The sequence below is a fragment of the Sardina pilchardus genome, chromosome 24 (assembly GCF_963854185.1).
Source record: "Sardina pilchardus chromosome 24, fSarPil1.1, whole genome shotgun sequence".
In the NCBI taxonomy this organism is placed as follows: Eukaryota; Metazoa; Chordata; class Actinopteri; order Clupeiformes; family Clupeidae; genus Sardina; species Sardina pilchardus.
In genome coordinates this window covers 25,809,632-25,830,662 of record NC_085017.1, presented here as the reverse complement: position 1 = coordinate 25,830,662, position 21,031 = coordinate 25,809,632, and the positions used below count along the sequence as shown (strand labels likewise).

Below are 21,031 nucleotides of genomic sequence, written 5' to 3'. Positions count from 1 at the left end.
GCAAGGTAGACGTGGGTAGTGACATGTACGTGTTTTGTTGATGTGCATGTGTTTATTCGTCATTCTTATCATAGGAGTGAAAGTAAAAGCCAACGTGATTCAGTACTGTGACTTTGGGGCTCCTTGTTAAATATCAGGATGGGAGACACAAGTAAACAACTACAACTCTGACACTTTATTGCAACAATTTTAATGATGTTTTTCCGCCAGTACTAATGAACAGAATTGTAATTATTCACCCAATAAGAAAAAAGTACAATAACAAAAAAAAAAATACAAAAGACCACAATTGAGTGTGTGTGTGATCAGAGGAGTGTGAGAGGGAAAAAGAGGACATGAGGTATTCCAAAACATCCTGGCATGTCTTTCGAACATCAGAACGTCTGAGAATTGTCTCTTGAGGTGGAGTCCCCACCAAACAGACAGACCTAGCCTCTTGCTCACTCTCCCTCTCCTCAGGAGGGTTCTGTATCACTAGGTATGGAGAAGGGAATGTTAGCTTCAAACTGCTAAGGGAATGTGCCTTTAAGTGCTGAGAGAGGCATACAGTAAGGAATGAAAAAAGGTCTGGTCCACAGAACAGGTCTTCAGAACCGTACTCAAACTTTTTAAAGTGTTCTATGGGAAAGACTAGAGTGATCCCGCACATAACATGTCCTTTCCTCTGATTAGTTTCCCTACACTGGATGATGGGCTGAGAGTTGCATTCAGAATTATCACTATGTTTATTCTTTATAATAATATCGTCACTATAAACATGAATACCGTCATCAGAAACGATAGCGTGGCTGCTGTGAAGGGGGATCGTGTGCTTCAGGGCTGATTGCATATACGGAACAGAAACCGCCAGACCCACCCCCCCTCCCCCCACCTGCCTCCCCTGACCAGACAAGAGTATGACAAGAAAGTTCTTTTGTTTTTAATGCGGAATGACAGAACCGGGGGATCAGAGACAAGAACAGCGAGGAACAGCTCCGGCTCCCCGTCGGCTTCGGAGAAGATCTTTTCCCTCATGGCTGGAATGCGGGCAGAAAACAAATCAAAAAAACATTTGAACTTGGCAATTAATTTGGAAGAGCCTACTGGCCACAGATAAGCGAATGGAATGACAAAGCTGCTCCTTGCACTTGGCGGAAGGATTGCTCGAGATAAAGCAAGCAGTCCTCTCATTGGCTGAAGGAAATTACAGCTAAAGCGCTGACTGGCTGAGGGGCAAAATGAGCGATGTTGGCATTTCAGTCTGCTTTGCGTTTGGTTGGTCGGTTGGTCAGTCAGGTGGGCATTCCTCAGTGGGGGTGGTCTTGAACAGGCAGTCCGTCTATCCGGCGATCTCTGTTGCCGTGGTGACGAGCTTCTTGCCATCCCATACGGTCTTGAACTGCTCAGGAACGGGGATCTCGGTCTGAAACACAGGGAGGTGATGGAATATAAGCCCTCAGTAACCGTTCCTCACGCTGTCTCAAGATTTTACTGGACACCAGCACTCAGGCACACACACATGCGCTCATATGTCCGTCTTGGCAGAGAATCACCCACATTTCCATATACACAAGGTCTGTATCTTTGTTCAGATCTATCACTCACACACACACACACACACCCACCCACCCACACCTACAGACATCATCATTGCGTGTGTACATGCACACACTTACAAATTCTCCGTCCTTGTTGGGAACCAGAACGTTCATCTCAGAGCTCTTGGCACTGACGATCTCGCAGGACAAGGACTCCTTGCTCAGGTAGACATGGCAACCGTCCGTCTTGTTGATTGAGATGGTGGGAACTTTACCCATCACCTAAAAAGAGGATGAGTGCAGAATTAGTAGAGATGTAGTGGGAATGTGGCGAGTGTGTAGGCAGTGTGTGTGTATGTGTGTGTGTGTGTGTGGACATGGACATATAGGGCTCTTCTCATTTGCCTTCCTTCCTTGCTTCCTTTCTTTTCCGGCTCGTTCCCACTGATCTAGAAAAGAATGATGGGGCAGCAACAATGGGATAGTCTATCCAGTGTTCTTTATAGATCAATGGGAACGAGCCGGAGGATGGAGGAGAGAGGTTGAGAAGGTGCCATAGTGTGTGTTTCTTGCATTTTGAATGTTTGCAGATGAGTAGCACCCTTGTGCAACTAGCTAACTACACGTCATGCTTTTGCTTCCTGTTCCTCTGAAACACTTTTAGCAACAGCGGTCGTGTCATGTTACGAAAACAAGTCTGTCATTCTATGGACTCCAAGCAGTACTCTTCATTTGGAGAGGCAGCGCGGCACTTGCTAACCACCAGTCATTACTGGGCGACGGCGTCTTGCTTCTCTTACCTGGACCTTCACGTCCTTGCAGTTGATCACCTCCACAATCCCAACCACATTGTCAAACACCAGACCCAGTTTCTTACAGTTGTCTGGCAAGGGAAGGAATACAAAAAAACACACCACACACAAGCATGAGTAACAAGCTCTACCACTACAGTAATTTCTTGCATATAAGCCGCATTGTGTATAAGCCGCAGGACAGTGTTTTATGCAAGTTAAAAGAAACAAAACCATATTAACACCATATGAACTGCCCCCTGTATTAACCTCATAGCTGAAGAAATTTTGCAAAATCAATGTATAAGCTGTGGCTAATAGTCAGGAAACTACACTATAAAACACAGAGGAGGAGAGAGCCAGGAAGAGTAATGCTCTTACCAAGGGTGATGGAGTTGATCTTGCCCTTGACCTGGAGGGTGCTCTTGTTGCACTTGTAGGCGTACACCACCTGCTTCAGCTCTGTGTCACTGATCACCAGACCCTGAACGCCCTCCTGGTTTTCCTGTACTCAACACACACACACACACAGAGAAAACATCAGTGCTTCACAATCACAAACATCTGCGTTTATGTGACTGCTCATACAGAACCTCACACTACAGTACAGGAAATGTTCACCTAATAAGAATGTTTTGATGTTTTTTTTCCTCAGGCCTGCTGGTGTCTAACATGTGTTTACATTCTGGTAATATGTTCATGTGAATACATGCACGCATTCGCTGTCCACGACGCATCAGACTCACTTAAATTTGGGAAAAGCCACACACATTTGCCAAGGTGTGATACATGTACACAGAATGGTTGGTGCGCGCGCGCGCGCGCGTGTGTGTGTGTGTGTGTGTGTCTCTCCATTCACGACATCTTACCACTTTCCACTTCTTGCCGTCCAGCTCGAGCACCGGAGGCAGGGTGCGGGCAGGGGCCGGGGCAGCGGCTGCGGCGGGGCGCGGGCTGGCCGAGAAGGGTTTGGGGGAGGAGTGGATGGGGCCGCCCTGGGCCCTCAGATTTGGGTTCTTATGGGTCATTTGGTCGGCGGACACATGCTTCAGACCTGGACGGGGAGGAGAGGACAGCAGAGACTTGAAACTACCTGCATTCACATGAGACAAACCTACAGGGTCTTTCACTTGAATTTCCCCTTGGGGATCAATAAAGTACCTACCTACCTACCTACCTACCTACCTCAACCTATCCATCTATCTACCTATTTATCCATTTACCTATCTACCTATCTATCTATTCACTATGCATTTCCGTAAATGCAATATATGAAATATTAACGTTACGTAAATAAGGTCTAATGCATAGCCTTAATGTGGCTATACTGATGCCTACTGTAATGTCTTAAGACAACCCTACCTTTAGTGATGTCTGATCCCTTGTTGATGGAGGCGAAGAGCTCGTTCCTGGTCGGTCCTCCGTCGCCACCAGAGGCGGCGCTCAGGTTCATGGGGGGCGGAGGGGGCCCGGGGGGAGGAGGGGCCGGGCCGCCTGGAGCAGCGGGGCCTGCGGGACCAGCAGACGCAACGGGACCCTACGGCACACACACACACACAAAGATGATGATTATTATTACAATGATGTTCATCAGTGTTCCCTTCTGTGAACATTTTGTGGTGCCGTGTGTGCGTGTGCGTGTGCGTGTGCGTGTGCGTGTGGGTGTGGGTGTGCGTGTGCGTGGGAACTCACAGATTTGCTCCAGGTAAGGCCAGTGGTATGGTGCTGTTTGATGTAGGCCTGCAGCTCAGTCCAGATGGCGAGGTAGGCCTTCACCCAGTCCACATGTGTCTTATCCCTACACAAACACCACAAGCAACACTCTTTTCTCAACTCCAAACCAAAGTCAACACCTAAATAAACAGTTTCGTCAAGTGCTGTATTTTGGCCTTAGAAGGTTACGGGGAAAGGAAGTTTGAGAAAAGAATACAGATATGGCGCTTACTTCTCCTTGTAGTCCTTGAGCACGCGATTGGTGTAGAAGGTGGCTGCATCCTGCATCTCCTTTACATATGGACCTGGTTTAGGAGCCTGAGAGACACAAACACCACTGGGTTAGCCAGAACATTTCTTTTACAACTGGAACATAGCTCAGTAGGCTATAAGTCATAGTTATTTGCTTGTTTTCCCCCCATGTGTGTGTATGAGGACTCTACTGCAAACAAAAATCTACCTCTGGGTACTAATAAAGTACCTTCAAATAACACACGCACGCACACAGTAACAAGCCATTTACAATGCATTGAGGATATCAACAAGAGTGGTGCGCTCTCTTACACTTGAGGAAAAAAACAAACGCCAGTGTAAACACCACTTAAAGGGACTAAAAGTCCTGCCCCTAATTCCCCACTTCAACGTACTGTATTTTTGCTGCTCTATTCAAGCACAAAGGCTCTTATGTAAACGGTCTATGGATGTTAAATCTTGGGTATGCCACTTGAATATGGTTTAAATATTGACATCTGCCACACTTGTCAAGGCTTGTCTCATATGTGTCATTGTCTGCGTTGACTGAAACAAGATTTACGGGTACACAGCACAGCTTTTGTCTAAAAGTGCACACACGCACACACACACACACACACACAAACACACACAAAGCTGATCAGACACCCATCAACGACACTGTCCAAACTGAAACACTGGTCCATTGTTACATTGGATGAATGAGAGATTTATAGCCAACGGGAGCAAAAGGCATCTCTTAATGAAAGAGCAGCCTGTTCTCCCGATCCTCACTGGGTCCCATCATCCTCCCACACACACACACGCACACACACAAAGTCACACTCACACAGAGACTGAAACAACCATGCCAGCCCTACCCTCCCCACTCACCATGGCGATCCATCCGAGGGCGGGCACACTCTCACTGACGGCCGAGAGGTGGTTGAAGAGCGGAGACGAGCGGTTGGACTCGCGGAAGCTCTGCACCTCCTGGATCACCTTAGAGACTGGAGCCAGCATAGAGGTCAAGACCGACTGTGAGAGAGAGAGAGAAAGAGAGAAAGAGAGAAAGAAAGATGGACAGACATGTAAAAAAAAGTAGAGATTAATACAGTGAGGGAGAGATAGGGTAACAAGACACAAAATGGTGTAAAAGCAGAACAGCAATATGAAGAGACCTGTTCATATGAGTAGCCAAGCTTTCATTCATAAAAATGCCGACTTTCCTGATCCCCCATTCATAATCTGAAGCTCCCCCGCCAACCAATCACATAAGACAGCACAGCTTGTGTTGCCATGGTAATACACTCACATCTGCGGGTTTCTGGCTGCCGGAGGCTTTGACCAGTAGCTGCCTCTCGGCTGTAAATGCCCGCTGCATCATGTCCGCCTACAATACACACACAAGATACAAAGAAAAGGCCTGAATATTTCCACACACAATAACATAAATATAATATAACTTACATGAATATGACATAACTAACATCAACACACAAGGCACTTTCACATTCATTTCAAAGCCATACTCTGCCATCAGATCATGTAAACGTCCATATGCTCCTGTAGTGACTGCATTAACACTATGGGTGCATCTCAACATCTCTCCTCTATGCTCGGTCCTCCAGGCTCGTTCCCACTGATCTATAACTAAAACTGGATAGACTATCCCATTGTTGCCGCCCCATCAGTCTTTATGTAGATCAGTGAGGACGAGGACCGAGGAAGGAAGGGAGGATGTATTAAAGACAAATGAGAGGCACCCAATGTTTGCTCTGACAGTACTTACATGCTTCTTGACGTCTCCACCAATCTTCTGACTGAGGGACATGTACTCCGCCACAGACCCGGACATCACGCCGTCAAAGGCCTCCACGTACGCAGACACGGCTGAGGAGAGGGGAGACTGGGTTACACACCACAAGACCAAACTGATTTACTAGTGGGCAATTTTTTAAATACAGCCTAACATTTTTTTTTAATTCAGTGATGTGTGCCTCAACATCTCAAAAGGTGTCTGCAAAGGTATCTCCTTATAAGGCCAAAGATGGCAGCTTTGGGTCTTATTTGTAGGCAAACTTCAGAGATCTTTAGTCAGCCACCCTGTAAATAGCTTAAAATGTTAGATCTGACTTTTGTCTTTTACAGTCCCCTCGGGACATGCCCAAACTACATAAAGAACGTAATGAAAACCAGCGGCCAAAATGGTCAAGTGAGTTAGGTGCTATGGGACTGACTATTTCATAGGACAGAGAGGAGACATAGAGGCACACAAGATCACTGCGTATGGAAGTGGGAGGCACTGCTTCTGATTTCACATGGAACGACCTTAGTACTAATATGGCAAAGATTTCATCCTATCAGAAACCAAACATACTGATAAGAGGCCGTGTGCAGAAATGAGGTCATCTGTTATAAACTGTACATGGACATCAGCTATAAAGATTCGTAAAGGTAGGAGCAGGCTTCACTCAAGACTTATAACATTTTTTAGAGTGCTGACCAAAGTATAAACTATCATTGAAAACAAGAAAACAGGCCGCACTATGCATAAGCAATAAGCATTCACCATTTATTCACACAGACGCGTTTGGAAACGCGTCTGTGTGAATAAATGGTGAATGCTTATGCATAGTGCGGCCTGTTTTCTTGTTTTCATCAGCCATAAAGAGAAATACACCATGAGTCACATCCATGAGGCGAGAGGGGTGCCGTTCCCACACACAGACCCCTGCACTACCTAGATACCTATAGTGTGTAAGCAGCAATAGTTTGTGACCTTTGCACCACAAGACTACGATAAGAACATCACAGCTGTAATGCTCCTGGGCCTGGCCTATATTTCATGTCAAAATGGCTGCGGTGAGAGCGAGCTCCGGTGGGGATGGCGCCGGTGGCCATGAGATGGTACGGTACCTCCTCCAGAGCCGCCTGCTCCGCCGCCCCCGGGGCCAGAGACGCCCTCCAGCCGGGTCACCGCCACCTCCAGACGCTGCACCAGACTCGCCAACTCTGCCATCCTGGAACACACAAAACAAACAAACAAACAAACAAACAAACACATTAGCACACTCTTACACTTCCAGATATCCCCCACCCACACAGAGATCTACACAGTAGAAGTTTCACACACTGATCTATAAAGAACGTTCTTTATAGATCAGTGGCTCTACTGCAAAATATACACAAGCCAGGTAAGCATGCCTGGGATAAAGTCAACGCAATTACTTTACTAACATCAAATCATACACAACCAGGTTAACTAGCAGATAACAAAAACAATACTAAAGCAATGCTTAAATCCAATTTTATTATGCTTAAAACAATAAAACATGGTGTGGGTTAAGTGCTCTAAAAGCACATCCTGTGATTATGCAAACACGGGCCGGCATGGTTCACTCAGAAGAGTAATGATGATGCACCATCGGCCTGCAGATTCATTCAGGATTGCAACATGCTACGTAATAATCCAGCAAAACCACTGTAGAGTCTGCTGCAGAACCACTCAATGATCACCACCACCACCACCCACTTTTAAACCCAGCCTCGCATTCATAGGAAACTATCAAGTTAAACAGCTACATGCTTATGAAGCCACCAACACACACGCGCACAGTGTCTGACGACTGAGAGCAGTCACGTAGCCTCACACTGACTAGCCCTAAACGGAGGGCTTTGTACTGCTTGCCAGCCCAAGAAACCATCTGGGTTTGAGTGAGTCATCTTACCTAAACACAGTGAGTATGTGTTTACAACACCGGCAACTATGCTTTTACAAAGCCACTGCTCTGTCCATGTATTGGCGACTCTCATTCTCAACATGCCTTCTTTCACTTCTGCTCCCCCTTCTCTCCCTCTCTCTCTCCCTCCCTCCCTGCCTCTCTCTCTCTCCCCATTATGCAACAGTAACATGATACTGTTCCAATCAGAGGGTCTGACTCACCGGAAACTTTCACCTGGCTGGAGTGGAAAATCACAGGTGTGTGCAGACAGACAAACACAGGTACAGCACCGGAGCAGGTACGTACATTAATTGGTCACTCTTAATGAGCAGATCATGTAGCTGAGTAAACATGCAACATGTAGTTTGTGGGTTTGTACAATAAAGATTTAATTATTTTCTCTGCTTTGTTCAGGTCCCAAAAAAACAAAGCAAGTTGGTGCCTGTCTAAATGAGAAAAAGACCAGACGTCTTTATGAGAAACGGGAACGGTTCACTAGGCCTAGGCATACCTGTGGAGTTGAAAGTAATCTCTTCTACATCAATAACTTTTTTCTTTTGTCTTTACTAACATATACAACAGCAGCGTTTAACTATGTCTAACCGTTAAATTCGGGTGGTTTGTTTAAGTGTTGACGATCTGCATGAATGATCATCACATCATTAAAAACATGTGGGTCCGCGAGCTCAGACAGTCGGATCAGGCAAACGCTTGACCTCATTGCCACGGGAAGCGGTTGCGAAGTCGCAGTGCAGAGCGTCTCGAGCCTGCACCTGAGATGTTGTCGAGCACACGCCCCTCAGTCCTCGTCGACTCTGCTCACGGGATAAGCCCCATCATCTTGGTCAACAAACCGTGAAAGCATCCCATTATGAGGGCGTCAGTAAACATTTGTCGCGGGGCTTATCTTTGTTTAGTTACTCTAGTTTTAACCGGCTGTATTTGCAGGGTCTTGTCTGAAATGTGCGTTTACTGCACAGTATCTGAGAAAATGTTCTAAACTGTTGTGTAATTCGGCACACATGCCTTTCATATCGGGGACAAGACGCAATCTGAAGAGTGTGTTCGGGACCGAGAGCAGTTCAGTTGTGCTGTGGCGCTGGAGGCTGTAGGCCAGTCCAGGGACTGTTTTATACTGAAAACACAATGTATGATCCTGGTCAGCTCGTTAAGTTTGCCTCGTAGACTCCACAGGCCGGTCATAATAGGATTGCCTAACGTTAACGTTACAGTGCAGCGCTAACCGCTAACGCAGATACAAAGGCCGACTGACAGCATCAAGCTAAACCGCGATTTCAGACGACCACACGCACAAATATACGTTTTTGTTAAGTCACAAACATGATTGGAAACATGAAAAACTAACACATATGGCCGTGCAAACTGATCTTAAAAGGGGAATGATGAAAACACAATGAATGCAGAACGCCGCCGCCTCTCTTCATCTTTAGTCTATTTCCTGTATTTTCGCAATTCTCCACCCTGTGCAGACAACAACGTTACAGCCCTTCTTTCATCTGTCGTTGCAAAATTAAAACTTTCAGAATTCCAAAACTGTGCTTAAGTATCCATTGCATGCAGATTTGCCAAAAGTCTATATTGTGGCCGTAAATTACCCATTTACAGATAGATTTTAAATTTATAAGCAGCAGCCCGTCTATTTGAAATGACGATAGCTAGCTAACATTAGACAGCTAGCTCCATGATTTCAGCCGAAATCGGTTGCATGTCAGCAAATACGCTACGCATTATGTCATTGGTGAAGTGAAACACCATAGCGACTACTTTGCCCATTTAAGCAAATATGATTCCAACACATAAAATCAGGTCCTTACCTCTGCTATCAGACTGAATAGAGTGTCGTTAGGCGTTTGTACACGGTTTGGGTGTAGGTACCTGGTCGCTGAAACCGTCGGTTCTTCCTGTATTAGTAGAAGAGGAGTTCCCAGCTGTCACCGCGCCGCTTCCGCCCTCATGCGGCCACCATTCCTTCTCCTTATATGGACTGGAGAGACAGAATAAAGTGAAAAACGGGTGAATGAGGAAGACGAAGAGAATAGATGAAGCCCCTGGGATGTGCTGGTTATGTGACCAATTTCTTGCCCTCAAGAAAGTCCACGGGTCCTGTTTTTGTTTTACCCTCGACACAGTATGACTGTATGCCCAGTCACTGCTATATGTGATCAAGTTATAATGGAACAGGGCAGTTGCCTATTGCATTTAAAATGTGCTATTTTACCATCCACCATTATCAAACTTATAAGTTTAAACGTATAGCTTAGTCTAAGCTACTAGTCTTAACTATTATTATAATTATTATGATTATTTTCTCAAGCCTCACTCTAATGTTTGTATGGGCAGACGGTGGGCCTTGGCTAATTGACTTGGATGGATTAAATTAGTTATTGTTTGTAATTATATAACATATTAAATACAAAAAGACTGTTATAGTGTAGAGGAAGTTAGTCGTAACTGCCTTGGCCTATTCAGCACCACATATTTGTTTCAGAGTCCTAGCATATTTCTGTCCCAATCAAGTTCAGCTGTGCTTGCCTGAGCATGTCAGAAACTGTTTTTGAAGCTGTTGATAAGGTGGAGGCAGACAGGGAGGACACAAGTCAGAGCTGGAGCATAAGAGCAAGAGAATAAGAGTGGTATTAAGTGCTATAAGAACCCCAATCTCATTACAGCCAGGGGATCTGAAGCAGGTCCCTCTAAGAATGTGTTTAAAGAGTGCGTGAGAGTGTGTGTGTGTGTTCGTGCCTACATGCATGCTTTGCTTGCTTGCGTGCACACACACATACACACACACACACACACACACCTGATTACTGCTGGAGAATCTGAAATAGGTCCCACCGACAGAGGGAATTAAAGCTGATCGCCTGAGTCTTGCCCAGACACTATAGCTCACATAGCCAACAGACACAATGGCTATGCCAGACAGACAGACAGACAGACAGACAGACACACACACACAAACACATACACACACACACACACACACCTTCTCACATGTTAGAATATACAGCTATGACAATGTGCTGGTAATAACCTGAGTGAATCCAGATAAATCTGTTATTTTGAATTTGCTTTGCAAGTCCATCTGGAAAAAATCCCACGGATGCTTATTTCCTTCCTGTTTTACTACTTCCAGGGGTGTAAACAGCGGGAAAAAAACCAAAACAAAATAAAACAAAACAAAAAAAAACATTTATATTGGTGCAATGAACTCTTATCAAATTGTTTCAGAAGCACAACACATACATTTCTCTTGTAAATTAATGTTTAAGTGCAGAACTAATTTCCAAAAAAAAAAAAAAAAAAGGGTTTTTGGAGATTCGGAAGTGGACATCAATGGGATTCTTTCCAGACGACCCTGCAGAGAGCAAATTTAAATTTGTTAACAGGTTGGTCTGAGATCACCCGTGCTATCCTGGTTATACATTGCCTGGCAATAAATACATCAATAAATAACCATTTTGATTTAAATAAGGAAATGATCTGGGGTTGGTCAACTGGTCATATCTCTGCAATGTTATGTGGCCATACAAGGAAGTCAGTCCTGACAAGGTCTTCCCATCAATGTTTTTTCTTCCCTGATGGCAAGGGCATAGTCCAGGAGGACAATGGCAGTTCATAAGGCTCCAATTGTGACAGACAACCATAATGAGTCTTCAAGGATGTGCTGGAGATCTTGGCAAAAAGATTAATGCAATTGATTAAATGAATTATTGACCAGGCAGCATATCTAAACTGAAGTGAAAAATGAACACACACAAAAGGAAAAATCAAAAGGGTGAATGAAATACAATTTTAGTTTATTTTTAATTTACAGTATCCAGTTGTATCATATCACAGGACAGTGAAAATCCTTCACTTGAGAAAAACAAAAATAACGCAAAAAGAAACAATAAAATCCAAATGGAATCCCTTCATATCATAGCTGTCATCTGCCTGTGTTCACAGTCACTTGTATCCCCTCTTGCTAGTTGCTGAGGAAGTTGCCACAGCTCTTTACATTCACAAATGAATCCCTTCCCAAATCCCTCTTGGTCACTTCTCCATGATCTACCCAACAAAGGGTAGGACCAGAGGTCCAAATCTCAGCTCCCTAACAGACAGGGACATCAAACAGTACTGCAGTGTTAGAAAGCCATTGGCACAGAGGTAAAACAGACAGACACAGAACAATTCCCTTATGGATTCTCCATTCTATTCCAGTTCTAGAGTGAGTGTTCCTGACACAGAAAGATTCCTAATGGAAACACCTACGTAGGACAAAAGTGCATCAGAAGTGACTGGATTGGCTGAGACTAAAAATAGTTAAAACTGAGATGAACAGTGGTTGTCCACGCTTAAAACAGTGAGGGTGAGGAGGGGGGGAAGGAGCAGTGGTCATTTGGGCTGACTCTCTGAGAGCCAGAAGTCTGTGGTTAGGTGTGCCCTTTGACCTTTTGAGTTTGCACGTCATATCACTCTTGGACAGACTGTGGTCTGGAAGTGGGCAGTGATAGTCCAGTGTCATTCAACAAGTGTCAAGCGTAGGGTTGGGTCTCAAGACTAAACAGCATTTACCCCCCTATTCTCTGATTAGTTCTCTTCTTAGGATGGTCATCAATCACTGGAGGTCAACACATTTTGCTGGTGATCAAAGTGGCACAGGGCTGACCAATTTAGCCTCATTCACAGGTGGGACATACTGCCGCAAAAGGCCATACAGACGTCATCTGTTAGACACAGCAGAATATCACACACACACACACAGTATATAACCACATGCAGACATTTCCTCTAAACGTAAATGCATTTAAAACAATCTCAATCTCATGCACAAACATTGTTGGTGGTTAGTTTTTTTTTTTAAGACAATGTTCTGTGTCAGCACTATTGCCACTGGCTTCAAGGAAGAGTAGGTGTTGATGGAGTGATGGGGGGGGGGGTCAAGGCAGTGGATTTTGTCTGAAGAGACAGCCAGTTTTGTGGAAGTGAACTTTTGTATGCATGCTTGAGGTACGTGTACAGATGGGGTACAGCGGTGTTTTGCATGTATGTATGTGTGTGTGTGTGTGTGTGTGTGTGTGTGTGTTGTGTTGATGTGTGTATGTATGTGTGCTACTTCTAGCATCTTGCTTCTCTCTGCTCCCCTCGGGTCTCTCGTTCTGCAGTCTGAGGTTACAGGGGGCGGAGCAGGGATCTCCCAGACTTGGGGGCATGGAGGAGCTGGAGCTGCCCCTGGCTCAGTGTGTGGAGTTAAAGGTTGGGTGCAGCTCGGCGGGTCGGGTGTGTGTGGGTGGATGGGTGGGTGGGGATCAGCAGGAACCACGCCAAAGTCCAACCCTCCCTCAGAGTCAGCTGTTGTTGGGGGGGGGGGGGGGGGGGGGAGAGTTCCAGCGTGTGTGGCTACGGCAGCCGTCGCTATAGCAGCTCCTCCCTCTGCGGCTTCTTGGCTCGGACGGGGCCCTGGCCGTTCCTCAGGGTGCCGTTCTGCGGCCGCAGCAGCTGGCCCCGCTCCCGCTCCCGCTCCCGCTCGGCCCAGGGCGTGGCCCCCTGGCCGTCGTCGCTGTCCAGCTCGGAGTCGGAGCGCATCAGCGCCGAGGAGGAGGGAGGTGGAGCCGCCTTGACCCGAACTGTGGGGGGGGGGTGTTAAGGGGGAGCACGTTACTCTTATGCACACGTTTACGTTTTATACACACTAGATAATAGACAATAGATAATAGACAATAGATCAACAGCTGTGCATCAGTGCAACTTTAAAGTGTGCCGGTGTGTGCTAGCAAGTGCCTCACAGGTGAAATATTAACAAGGAATTTAGCATCTATTTGGCTGTCATGTAAATGATGTGTGTTGTGTTTGCATGTGATGTGTCCAGTATGAGTGTTTGAGGGTTATTTATGTGTGTGTGTATGTGTGTGTAATGTAAATGTAAAAATATACGTGTGGTTACCAGCTCTGGGTGCGTGCAGCTCTAAAGTATCCTGTTCGTCGGCCTCCAGCATCTTGTAACGACTCTTCCGTCGCACTCTGCTTTTACGCCTGATCACGAACACCCACAGATAGGAAAATGAAATTAAAATATGCCTTTGTGTAAACTTACTCTACATGTAAAACGCAAGTAGAGTAGTAAAATGTCCAACTCACTTGCGACAACAACACACAATACCCCAAACCAGTGTTGCTATGGCAACTACAATCATGAATGCTGCTATTGTAACATATAGCACACTCCATTCTGAAAAAAAGAGAAAAAACTATTAATCCATGATATTATTTAATACTGACATCACAAAAAAATTACAGTTGTGTAATTAAACCACATAAGCAATGTCCCATTTTGCTCATAAAAGACGAGGTTAAAAAAAACCTATGGGGGAGCACTGTGGCGCAGCAGGCTACAGCGCTCATACCACATACGGGTCCGAGTGCCCACGGGGACCCAGGTTCGAGTCCGGCCTGCGGTCATTTCCCAGTCCCACCCGATCCTTCTCTCCCACTTACTTCCTGTCTCACCCTTCACTGTCCTCTACAAATAAAGGCGAAAAAGCCCAAAAATATACTTTAAAAAAAAAACCTATGTTAGGGTGCAAGTGGTTGCAATGTCTATAGCACATTTGGGTCACCATCTTCCATTCTCTTCCTGTCACCCTTCATTGTCCTGTCTACAGGCAAAAAGCCCACTTTAAAAAGTTAGACTAAATAGGCAACCAAGTCAGTCAAGTGTGAACCAGATGAACAGCCACATAGAGGTTAACTGAATGGATTTCAGAATAAGGCCTTGTCTACCTTTATCTACCTTAGATGCTTGCTGATACTGAACCTCATTGTGATGTTAAATCAGTCACTTGTCAATGATAAGTTAATGAATATAAATAAAACCACTAACTCAAAAAAAAAAAAACAATACAAACACCAAAAACCACATCTTCCCACAAAACTAGGTATTGAATGTGAGACCGAATGTGTGACTTACCACAGTTACTCTCGGCATCGCCAAGTTGTGTGCGGATGAAGTTCTCCATCCAGAAAGGGTGGCACACACACCTCCGTGTGAACGAGTCACACTCACCATGGTTCGAGCAGTTCAGCTGGCAGACTGCAGGGAGAGCAAGATGGAAAGAGAGAAAGGGAGATAGAGAGGGAGAGATAGGGAGAGAGAGAGAGAGAGAGAGAGAAAGAGAGTGAGAGAGAGAGAGAGGGCCCCAGTCATATTGCATTCCTCACAGACATGTAACACTGGTGTGATAGGACTGGCTCTCTATATCCATATCTGAATCTGACTGGATCCATGACGAGCTCTGAGGCAGGAGTGTTACTCACTGACGGTGTCCACCCGCCGGGCTTTGAAGATCAGGAAGTCGTTCTTCTGCTTGTGGAGTTTGTTCCGCAGACCCATGGCAACGCTGTGCCCAGAGAGGGGTGGACGACCCGGGCCCCCCGACACCAGGAACACCAAGCGCGTGCTACACGGATCACAGACACACACAGGGATGCAGACAGGAACACACAATTAAGAAATGAATCTGTCCAATTAGTCTGGGATATAAGGGACAAAACAAAGAGAGAGAGTGTACGCGGAAAGGGGGTGGAGTTACCTGAGCTCGTTGTAGGCGCTTATCTCCCTGACGATGATGTCACTGTCGAGCACGCCCAGTAACACCCCGACCTGCCGGAGCAGCATTTCGCGCTGGCGGTGGCTCACCTGAGACACACACACCTCTAGCAGCAGCTCCACCAGGTCACGCTCCCACATATCTACACACACACACACACACACACACACACACACCAATGAGAATCACATATGATTCTACTATTGTCTGACAAAGGAAGGATGAATTATGACTAGCCACGTTAACATGTTAATATGATAAACACCTCAATCGGAATTAAAAAATCCTGATCCAATCAAAATCTTAATTGGAAATTAAAGAGGTGGTGTAGTCCATTCCTATTCCAATCGAACAGCCATTTATACGGTTAATCGGATTGCCTGTTGCATCTTCTCAAGGAAAAGTAGGCAACAACAGCTATTCCGATCAAAGATTCTAAAGCGCTTGAGAGCACCTGATTGGAATAGAATGAACCCCATGTTAACAGATGACACAATTTATTCAGTAGGAAGAGTTTAATCACAATGACCAAAAAAAAAAAAAAAACTGTCCATAAAGTAATGTTAAAATTATAAAGTAATTAATAAAGTAATGTTAAAATGTAAAGGGGTGGTTTGTTTAAATTAAAAATATACATATCTTCATTCTGATAGAAGGGGGGGGCATTTTTTCTTACAGATAACCCTTTCCTTAAACTATTGAGTAAGGGGTAACATTGCAGGTGGTAGTCAGTGAACTGTGCTAGACAAACGTTTATACAAACACTCAAAAGCAACCATTCTCTGCCACTGATCCATTGAGGATCATGATGACAATGTGCTAATTTGCATAAACACACAGTCAGCGCTCTTTGACCCTTGTGACCTGGGTGACTGACCTGGTTTGACCTCCACGCTGCCGTGATCTGTGGAGCTCTGACCCTTGCTGTCCGTCACGGTCAGGGTGAAGGTGTACTTCCCCTCCACCAGGTTCCCCAGCAACAGCACTGCCTGGTGGTCAGAGTTATTGAGCACGTCCTGCAGGCCAGGGCAGAATAAGACAGGTCAGTTTGGCTCTTGATTGATTGGAGCCCTTTAAAATGGCTCTCCTCTTCAAAACTGGCCTCACTCATCACTAGCCGTCTCCTTCAATTACCCTTGCTGACAAAATATTCGCCAATATGTCTGTTATGTCTTGATGTCTGCATGTGCAGCGCTTGGGGTGTGCACACAAAAATGTGCTTCATAAATAAATGTGACTTGACTTGACTTGACTTGACCAATAAATCCCAGACACTAAAAGTCATCAATCCAGACACTAAAAGTCAGTCATCAATCCTCAATAATTGGATGTGAAATAAATCAATTACAATTTCAACATTACATCACAGACAGACGCTAATCCAATAATCCCGCACTGATGTGATTCTTATCCGTGTTGACAGAATTTAAAAGTGAAACAGCTGTATACTATAACTGTGTTAGCAATAATAATACTAATGTGGAAATGAACACAGAGACAAGAGACTGGTTGGTCTTGCTATTTCTAGATCCTCTCAATTCCCCGGAGGGGCTGCAATGAGCTTAGCTACATGACTCAGCTCCCAGTAACAATACGTTAGCGTGTCAAAGCCCATAAGTGGCAGAGGTGTGGTGTATCCAAAAGAAGTATTCATGTATGATTGATATGACCTATGGATATGACATGATATGACAACCAAAGAGAAGTGACATCATGTTAATACACTGTTACTGTAATAGCAGGGGCTCGGTTGGTAAAAGCAAAACAGCTTAAAACGATCTTAGTTAACATGAACATGTGGAATGATTCATCCCATATAGTTACTGTATATATTACGGTACTGTCGTCTGTTAAAATATTTCATGCTAATTGTTGGTTTTGTCTTGTACTGTATTGTAATTTATTCATATTGCATTGTATGGATTTGTATTGAATAATAAAAAAAGAAGAAAAAAAAAAAGGAGCTCGGTTGGTTCAGGAGTGTGTGGTCATGTGACCGGTAAGTGTAGTGCTGTGCAGTGATTGGCTGCTGACCCCGGCCGCTGGGCTGCTCTCGTCTCGGGTCCACAGGTAGGTGATGCCTCCTTTGTCATCAGAGGACCGAGATCCGTCCAGCACGGCGGTTCGCACCGGGAGGGAGACGGAGGTACTGGACAGCACCTTTGCAACTGGAGGTTTGTCCACCTCTGCGAGAGTAAAGTCACACATCAGAGGAATGCGCACACACACACACACACACACACACATGCAGCAGACACATTGAACACAAGCACACACCGTCACACACACACACACAACCTGCATACCTAAACACATGCAGCAGACACACTGAACACAAACACACAACCTCACACACTCTTGTGCAAAAATGTTTGCGTTACCTTCTCGGACGATGACGTTGACGGTGTCGGAACTCTTCAAGTTCCTCTCGTCCGTGACGGTCAGGGTGAACTCATACACACCCACTTGCAGACCTGTCACCGTGGCAACCGCACTGTCCGCATTCTCAATCTTCACCCCGTCTGGCCCCCTGAGGAACACATCAAGGCAGATTTTGTGAGTGTGTGTGAGTGTGAGTGTGTGTGTGAGTGTGAGTGTGTGTGTGTGTGTGTGTGTGTTCATTTGTGGTCGGACGGTTGTGTGAGGGTCCCCCCACTCACTTGGTCTGTCTCCAGTGGTAAGTGGCGATCTTCTGGTCATCGCTGCTCTTGCTGCCATCCAGGGTGGTGTGGTCCACTGGGAGGGTCAGCTCCTTCTCTGGGCCTGCGTTGGCCTCCGGGGGCTTATTATTCTCTGAGAAAAAAAAGCCGACACCACCAACATGTATTTACCGTTTCAAATCATACTGCTCACATTATTGCTTGAAGCCTCAACATCCAAATACAAACAGTGTTTACCATTCCCAGTCAAATCAAACAGCTACCCATGTGCATGTTTGTATGTATATTTGTGTAAGTTGTACAAGTACTGATGGGCAACTTAACCATATTTTTTGTATGAAACTCACACTGATTCTCGTGTTTTGGCATAAATAGTAAAAGAAAACTCTGATAACAATAAAAGCATGAGGCCAATAGTAAAAAAAAAAGGTCAGGCAGTGGCAGAGAACAGCAGTACTCTATATGGATATTCTTGAAGTAGTCGCAAAGGGTAGAACTTTGATAGAAGGGTATTAATCGTTGATTCAAAAGTAGAAGTCCTATGTTCAGTACATCTTCCACAAAAATCCCTGGATGTTGTATAAATCCAACTTCAAGGTGACTTGCTGTTATGTTTTTGCCAATAGTCTTTTTTCTAAACAAACCACTGAAGTTCCATGATAAAATGTACTAGTTTCACTATCTTTGTTGACCAAAACTTAAATAGAAGTGAGATCAAGACTGGAAATTTCCGGAAAGGACAGGTCACAGAGGAGCAGTCCGAAAAGCATCCGATTTGTTTTAGTAAGAGGAGTTGCAGCTAAAGCCTACATTACACTGACACGATTTGTGAAAGATTCTTGAAAGATTGTAGTCTTTTAACTAATGCCCCTCATTCAAGCTTTACTCAAAAGACTACAGTCTTTCAAGAATCTTAGAACACGTAAGTTGGTGTCTGTGTAGCTGCGTGGCGGGGAGGGACTCACCTGGCTGGACGATGACAGTGACCTCAGCCGTATCCTGCTGCCCAGTGGAGTCGGTCACTGTAAGCTGGAAGGTGTAGTCACCCTCTTGCAGGGCTGACAGCTGAAGGATGGGGGTGCGTACACCCTGCAGGCAGACAACCCAATAACACATGAGATGTTATCATATACACATAAACACTCAAAACTCAAAACTGTGCAATATGATGCACCACAGAGTTGCCATGAGACCATACAAATCTACTGAAATCATACAAAGGTTGGTGAATTAATTGGTAGCTTCAGCTCTGCACACACACACACACACACAAACACACACACACAATATACACAAACTAAACTCTACAGACAGACAGACAGACAGACAGACACACATCCAATGTCCAGCCACTGACCTGCATCTCCACCACCTTGCCCTTGCTGTTGGGACTGAGGGACCACTCGTAGGCGAGCGGCTCGTGGTCGTCCTTGCTCTGGTTGCCGAAGAGCGTGACGGAGTTGCGGGGCAGCGTGATGACCTGGTTGGGACCGGCGTTGGCCACTGGCTTGTAGTCCATGGCCTTGTGGACCAGCAGCATGGCCTGGGTGGAGCTCTGGGCGTGGTCAGAGTCGGTCACCGTCAGGCTGGAGGAGGAGGAGGGGGGGTTGGGTGGGGGGAAAGCACACAAGTTAACACTTCCTGATCTGAAGACAAAAAAAAGCCCACATACACATAATCAGGAACCACTGACCAGTGACCACTGAACTACTGATTGCAGATAAGTAGCAAAACCAATAAAGCCTAAAATCAAAAACTCCGTAGGAATGTCCAGCTGTATTTATTCTAGCACATTCATTCCATAGGAATCAGAAATCCATCTAATAGTCGAGTGTCGCAAGCAGGAAATCCAAGGTTAAAGAAAAGGAACCACATGGCCAACTGGTTAAACAAGTTGTCAAAGCACACTGATAATCTGCTGATTAGGTGCAATGCAATACTGTCTGTAGGATTTGGACGATTAGAGCAACTTTCTCAGACGTGATGACGACAATGGACTTTGATTCTGTTCTAGTGTTTAGCGTTTAAAAACTAAGTCGTTGTGCAACTTGGTGTAGTTAGGGTGAAATAAATGTGAGATACCTCCTAACTGCTGGACCTTTGTTTGTTTTAGCTTCAGTTCCATCATGGGTTGGCCCCTATTGTCACCATAGCTGAAGCCCCTTTGTCACTGATACCCGATCAGGCTATCAGAGTCTGCTTCAGACATAACAGAGCTGTGCACCCCGAGCAGTAACAACATTAATGGATGAAACAACATAATAAGCTAAGTGTGCGGACCTTTATCATTTCTTTTCACGTCTTTTTGGTCCAGCACCTGCACTATTTAAATGTGCGCGCATTCTCTTGTTTTTGAAACAACATAATAACAAGGTCCTTGCTGTGACAGCTGCCAGTTAGCAATATCCTACAAGAGGCGTGAGATAAAGTGGTAGTGGTAGTGGTGAAAAAGCTGGGTTAGCGTGCAGTAGCCTGAAAGTTGTCGGTTCAATTCCCGGCTTCCACCGTAATGCCCTTGAGCAAGGTACTTAACCCGAAGTTGCTTACAATGTAATTCCTTGTAATATAGTTGACATACGTAAGTCACTTGTAAGTCACCTTACGTGACGCGAGTGTGCTGAAGGTAGAGAAGGTAGCGTGTGGTGAAGACTATGAGACTTACGGCCCCGGCAGTGGCGTAACTGGCTGGGGCACCTGCACCGTACGCTGGCGACCCGGGTTCGATTCCCGCCCCGTGGTCCTTTCCAGATCCCACCCCGACTCTCTCTCCCACTCACTTCCTGT

At 45.4% G+C, this 21,031-nt stretch overlaps 2 protein-coding genes across 4 annotated transcripts in view; both read right to left on the bottom strand.

The window, feature by feature from the left end:
* Positions 1-168: 168 nt before the first annotated feature.
* Positions 169-9,965, bottom strand: cap1 (CAP, adenylate cyclase-associated protein 1 (yeast)). 2 transcript variants are annotated; one of them, XM_062528789.1, is made up of 13 exons: positions 9,813-9,965; positions 7,172-7,275; positions 6,045-6,145; positions 5,568-5,645; positions 5,147-5,290; positions 4,254-4,339; positions 4,001-4,106; positions 3,671-3,845; positions 3,178-3,362; positions 2,690-2,813; positions 2,318-2,400; positions 1,656-1,799; positions 169-1,402 (listed from the first exon to the last, which is right to left on the bottom strand). In XM_062528789.1, exons 2-13 carry the CDS (start codon positions 7,272-7,274, stop codon positions 1,319-1,321), a joined length of 1,413 nt encoding a protein of 470 aa, XP_062384773.1. In that variant the 5' UTR covers position 7,275; positions 9,813-9,965; the 3' UTR covers positions 169-1,318. The 2 variants fall into 2 exon arrangements, with proteins under 2 accessions (XP_062384773.1, XP_062384774.1); XM_062528790.1 differs by having other exon boundaries at positions 9,874-9,895.
* A 1,812-nt stretch (positions 9,966-11,777) lies between these two features.
* The window catches only part of kiaa0319l (KIAA0319-like ortholog), an 18,376-nt gene continuing 9,122 nt past the window's right edge, over positions 11,778-21,031 (bottom strand). For both annotated transcript variants that reach the window (XM_062529047.1, XM_062529048.1), the window contains exons 11-22: positions 19,605-19,833; positions 19,213-19,336; positions 18,248-18,380; positions 17,969-18,117; positions 17,622-17,773; positions 16,465-16,603; positions 15,570-15,729; positions 15,295-15,437; positions 14,948-15,070; positions 14,119-14,209; positions 13,925-14,013; positions 11,778-13,607 (exon numbers count right to left, since the gene is read on the bottom strand). In XM_062529047.1, the coding sequence (XP_062385031.1) occupies positions 13,396-13,607; positions 13,925-14,013; positions 14,119-14,209; positions 14,948-15,070; positions 15,295-15,437; positions 15,570-15,729; positions 16,465-16,603; positions 17,622-17,773; positions 17,969-18,117; positions 18,248-18,380; positions 19,213-19,336; positions 19,605-19,833 (1,744 nt within the window). In that variant the 3' untranslated portion in view covers positions 11,778-13,395. The remainder of the gene's footprint in view (positions 13,608-13,924; positions 14,014-14,118; positions 14,210-14,947; positions 15,071-15,294; positions 15,438-15,569; positions 15,730-16,464; positions 16,604-17,621; positions 17,774-17,968; positions 18,118-18,247; positions 18,381-19,212; positions 19,337-19,604; positions 19,834-21,031) is intronic.

Bases quoted from the DNA above. Each gene is read 5' to 3' on its own strand.
- cap1 (XM_062528789.1), bottom strand. From the start codon at position 7,274: ATGGCAGAGTTGGCGAGTCTGGTGCAGCGTCTGGAGGTGGCGGTGACC. The intron at 4,340-5,146 runs GTGAGTGGGGAG...TGTGTCTCTCAG, and splicing joins CCCTCGGATGGATCGCCATG to GCTCCTAAACCAGGTCCATA. The intron at 2,814-3,177 runs GTAAGATGTCGT...TGTTGAGTACAG, and splicing joins ACGGCAAGAAGTGGAAAGTG to GAAAACCAGGAGGGCGTTCA.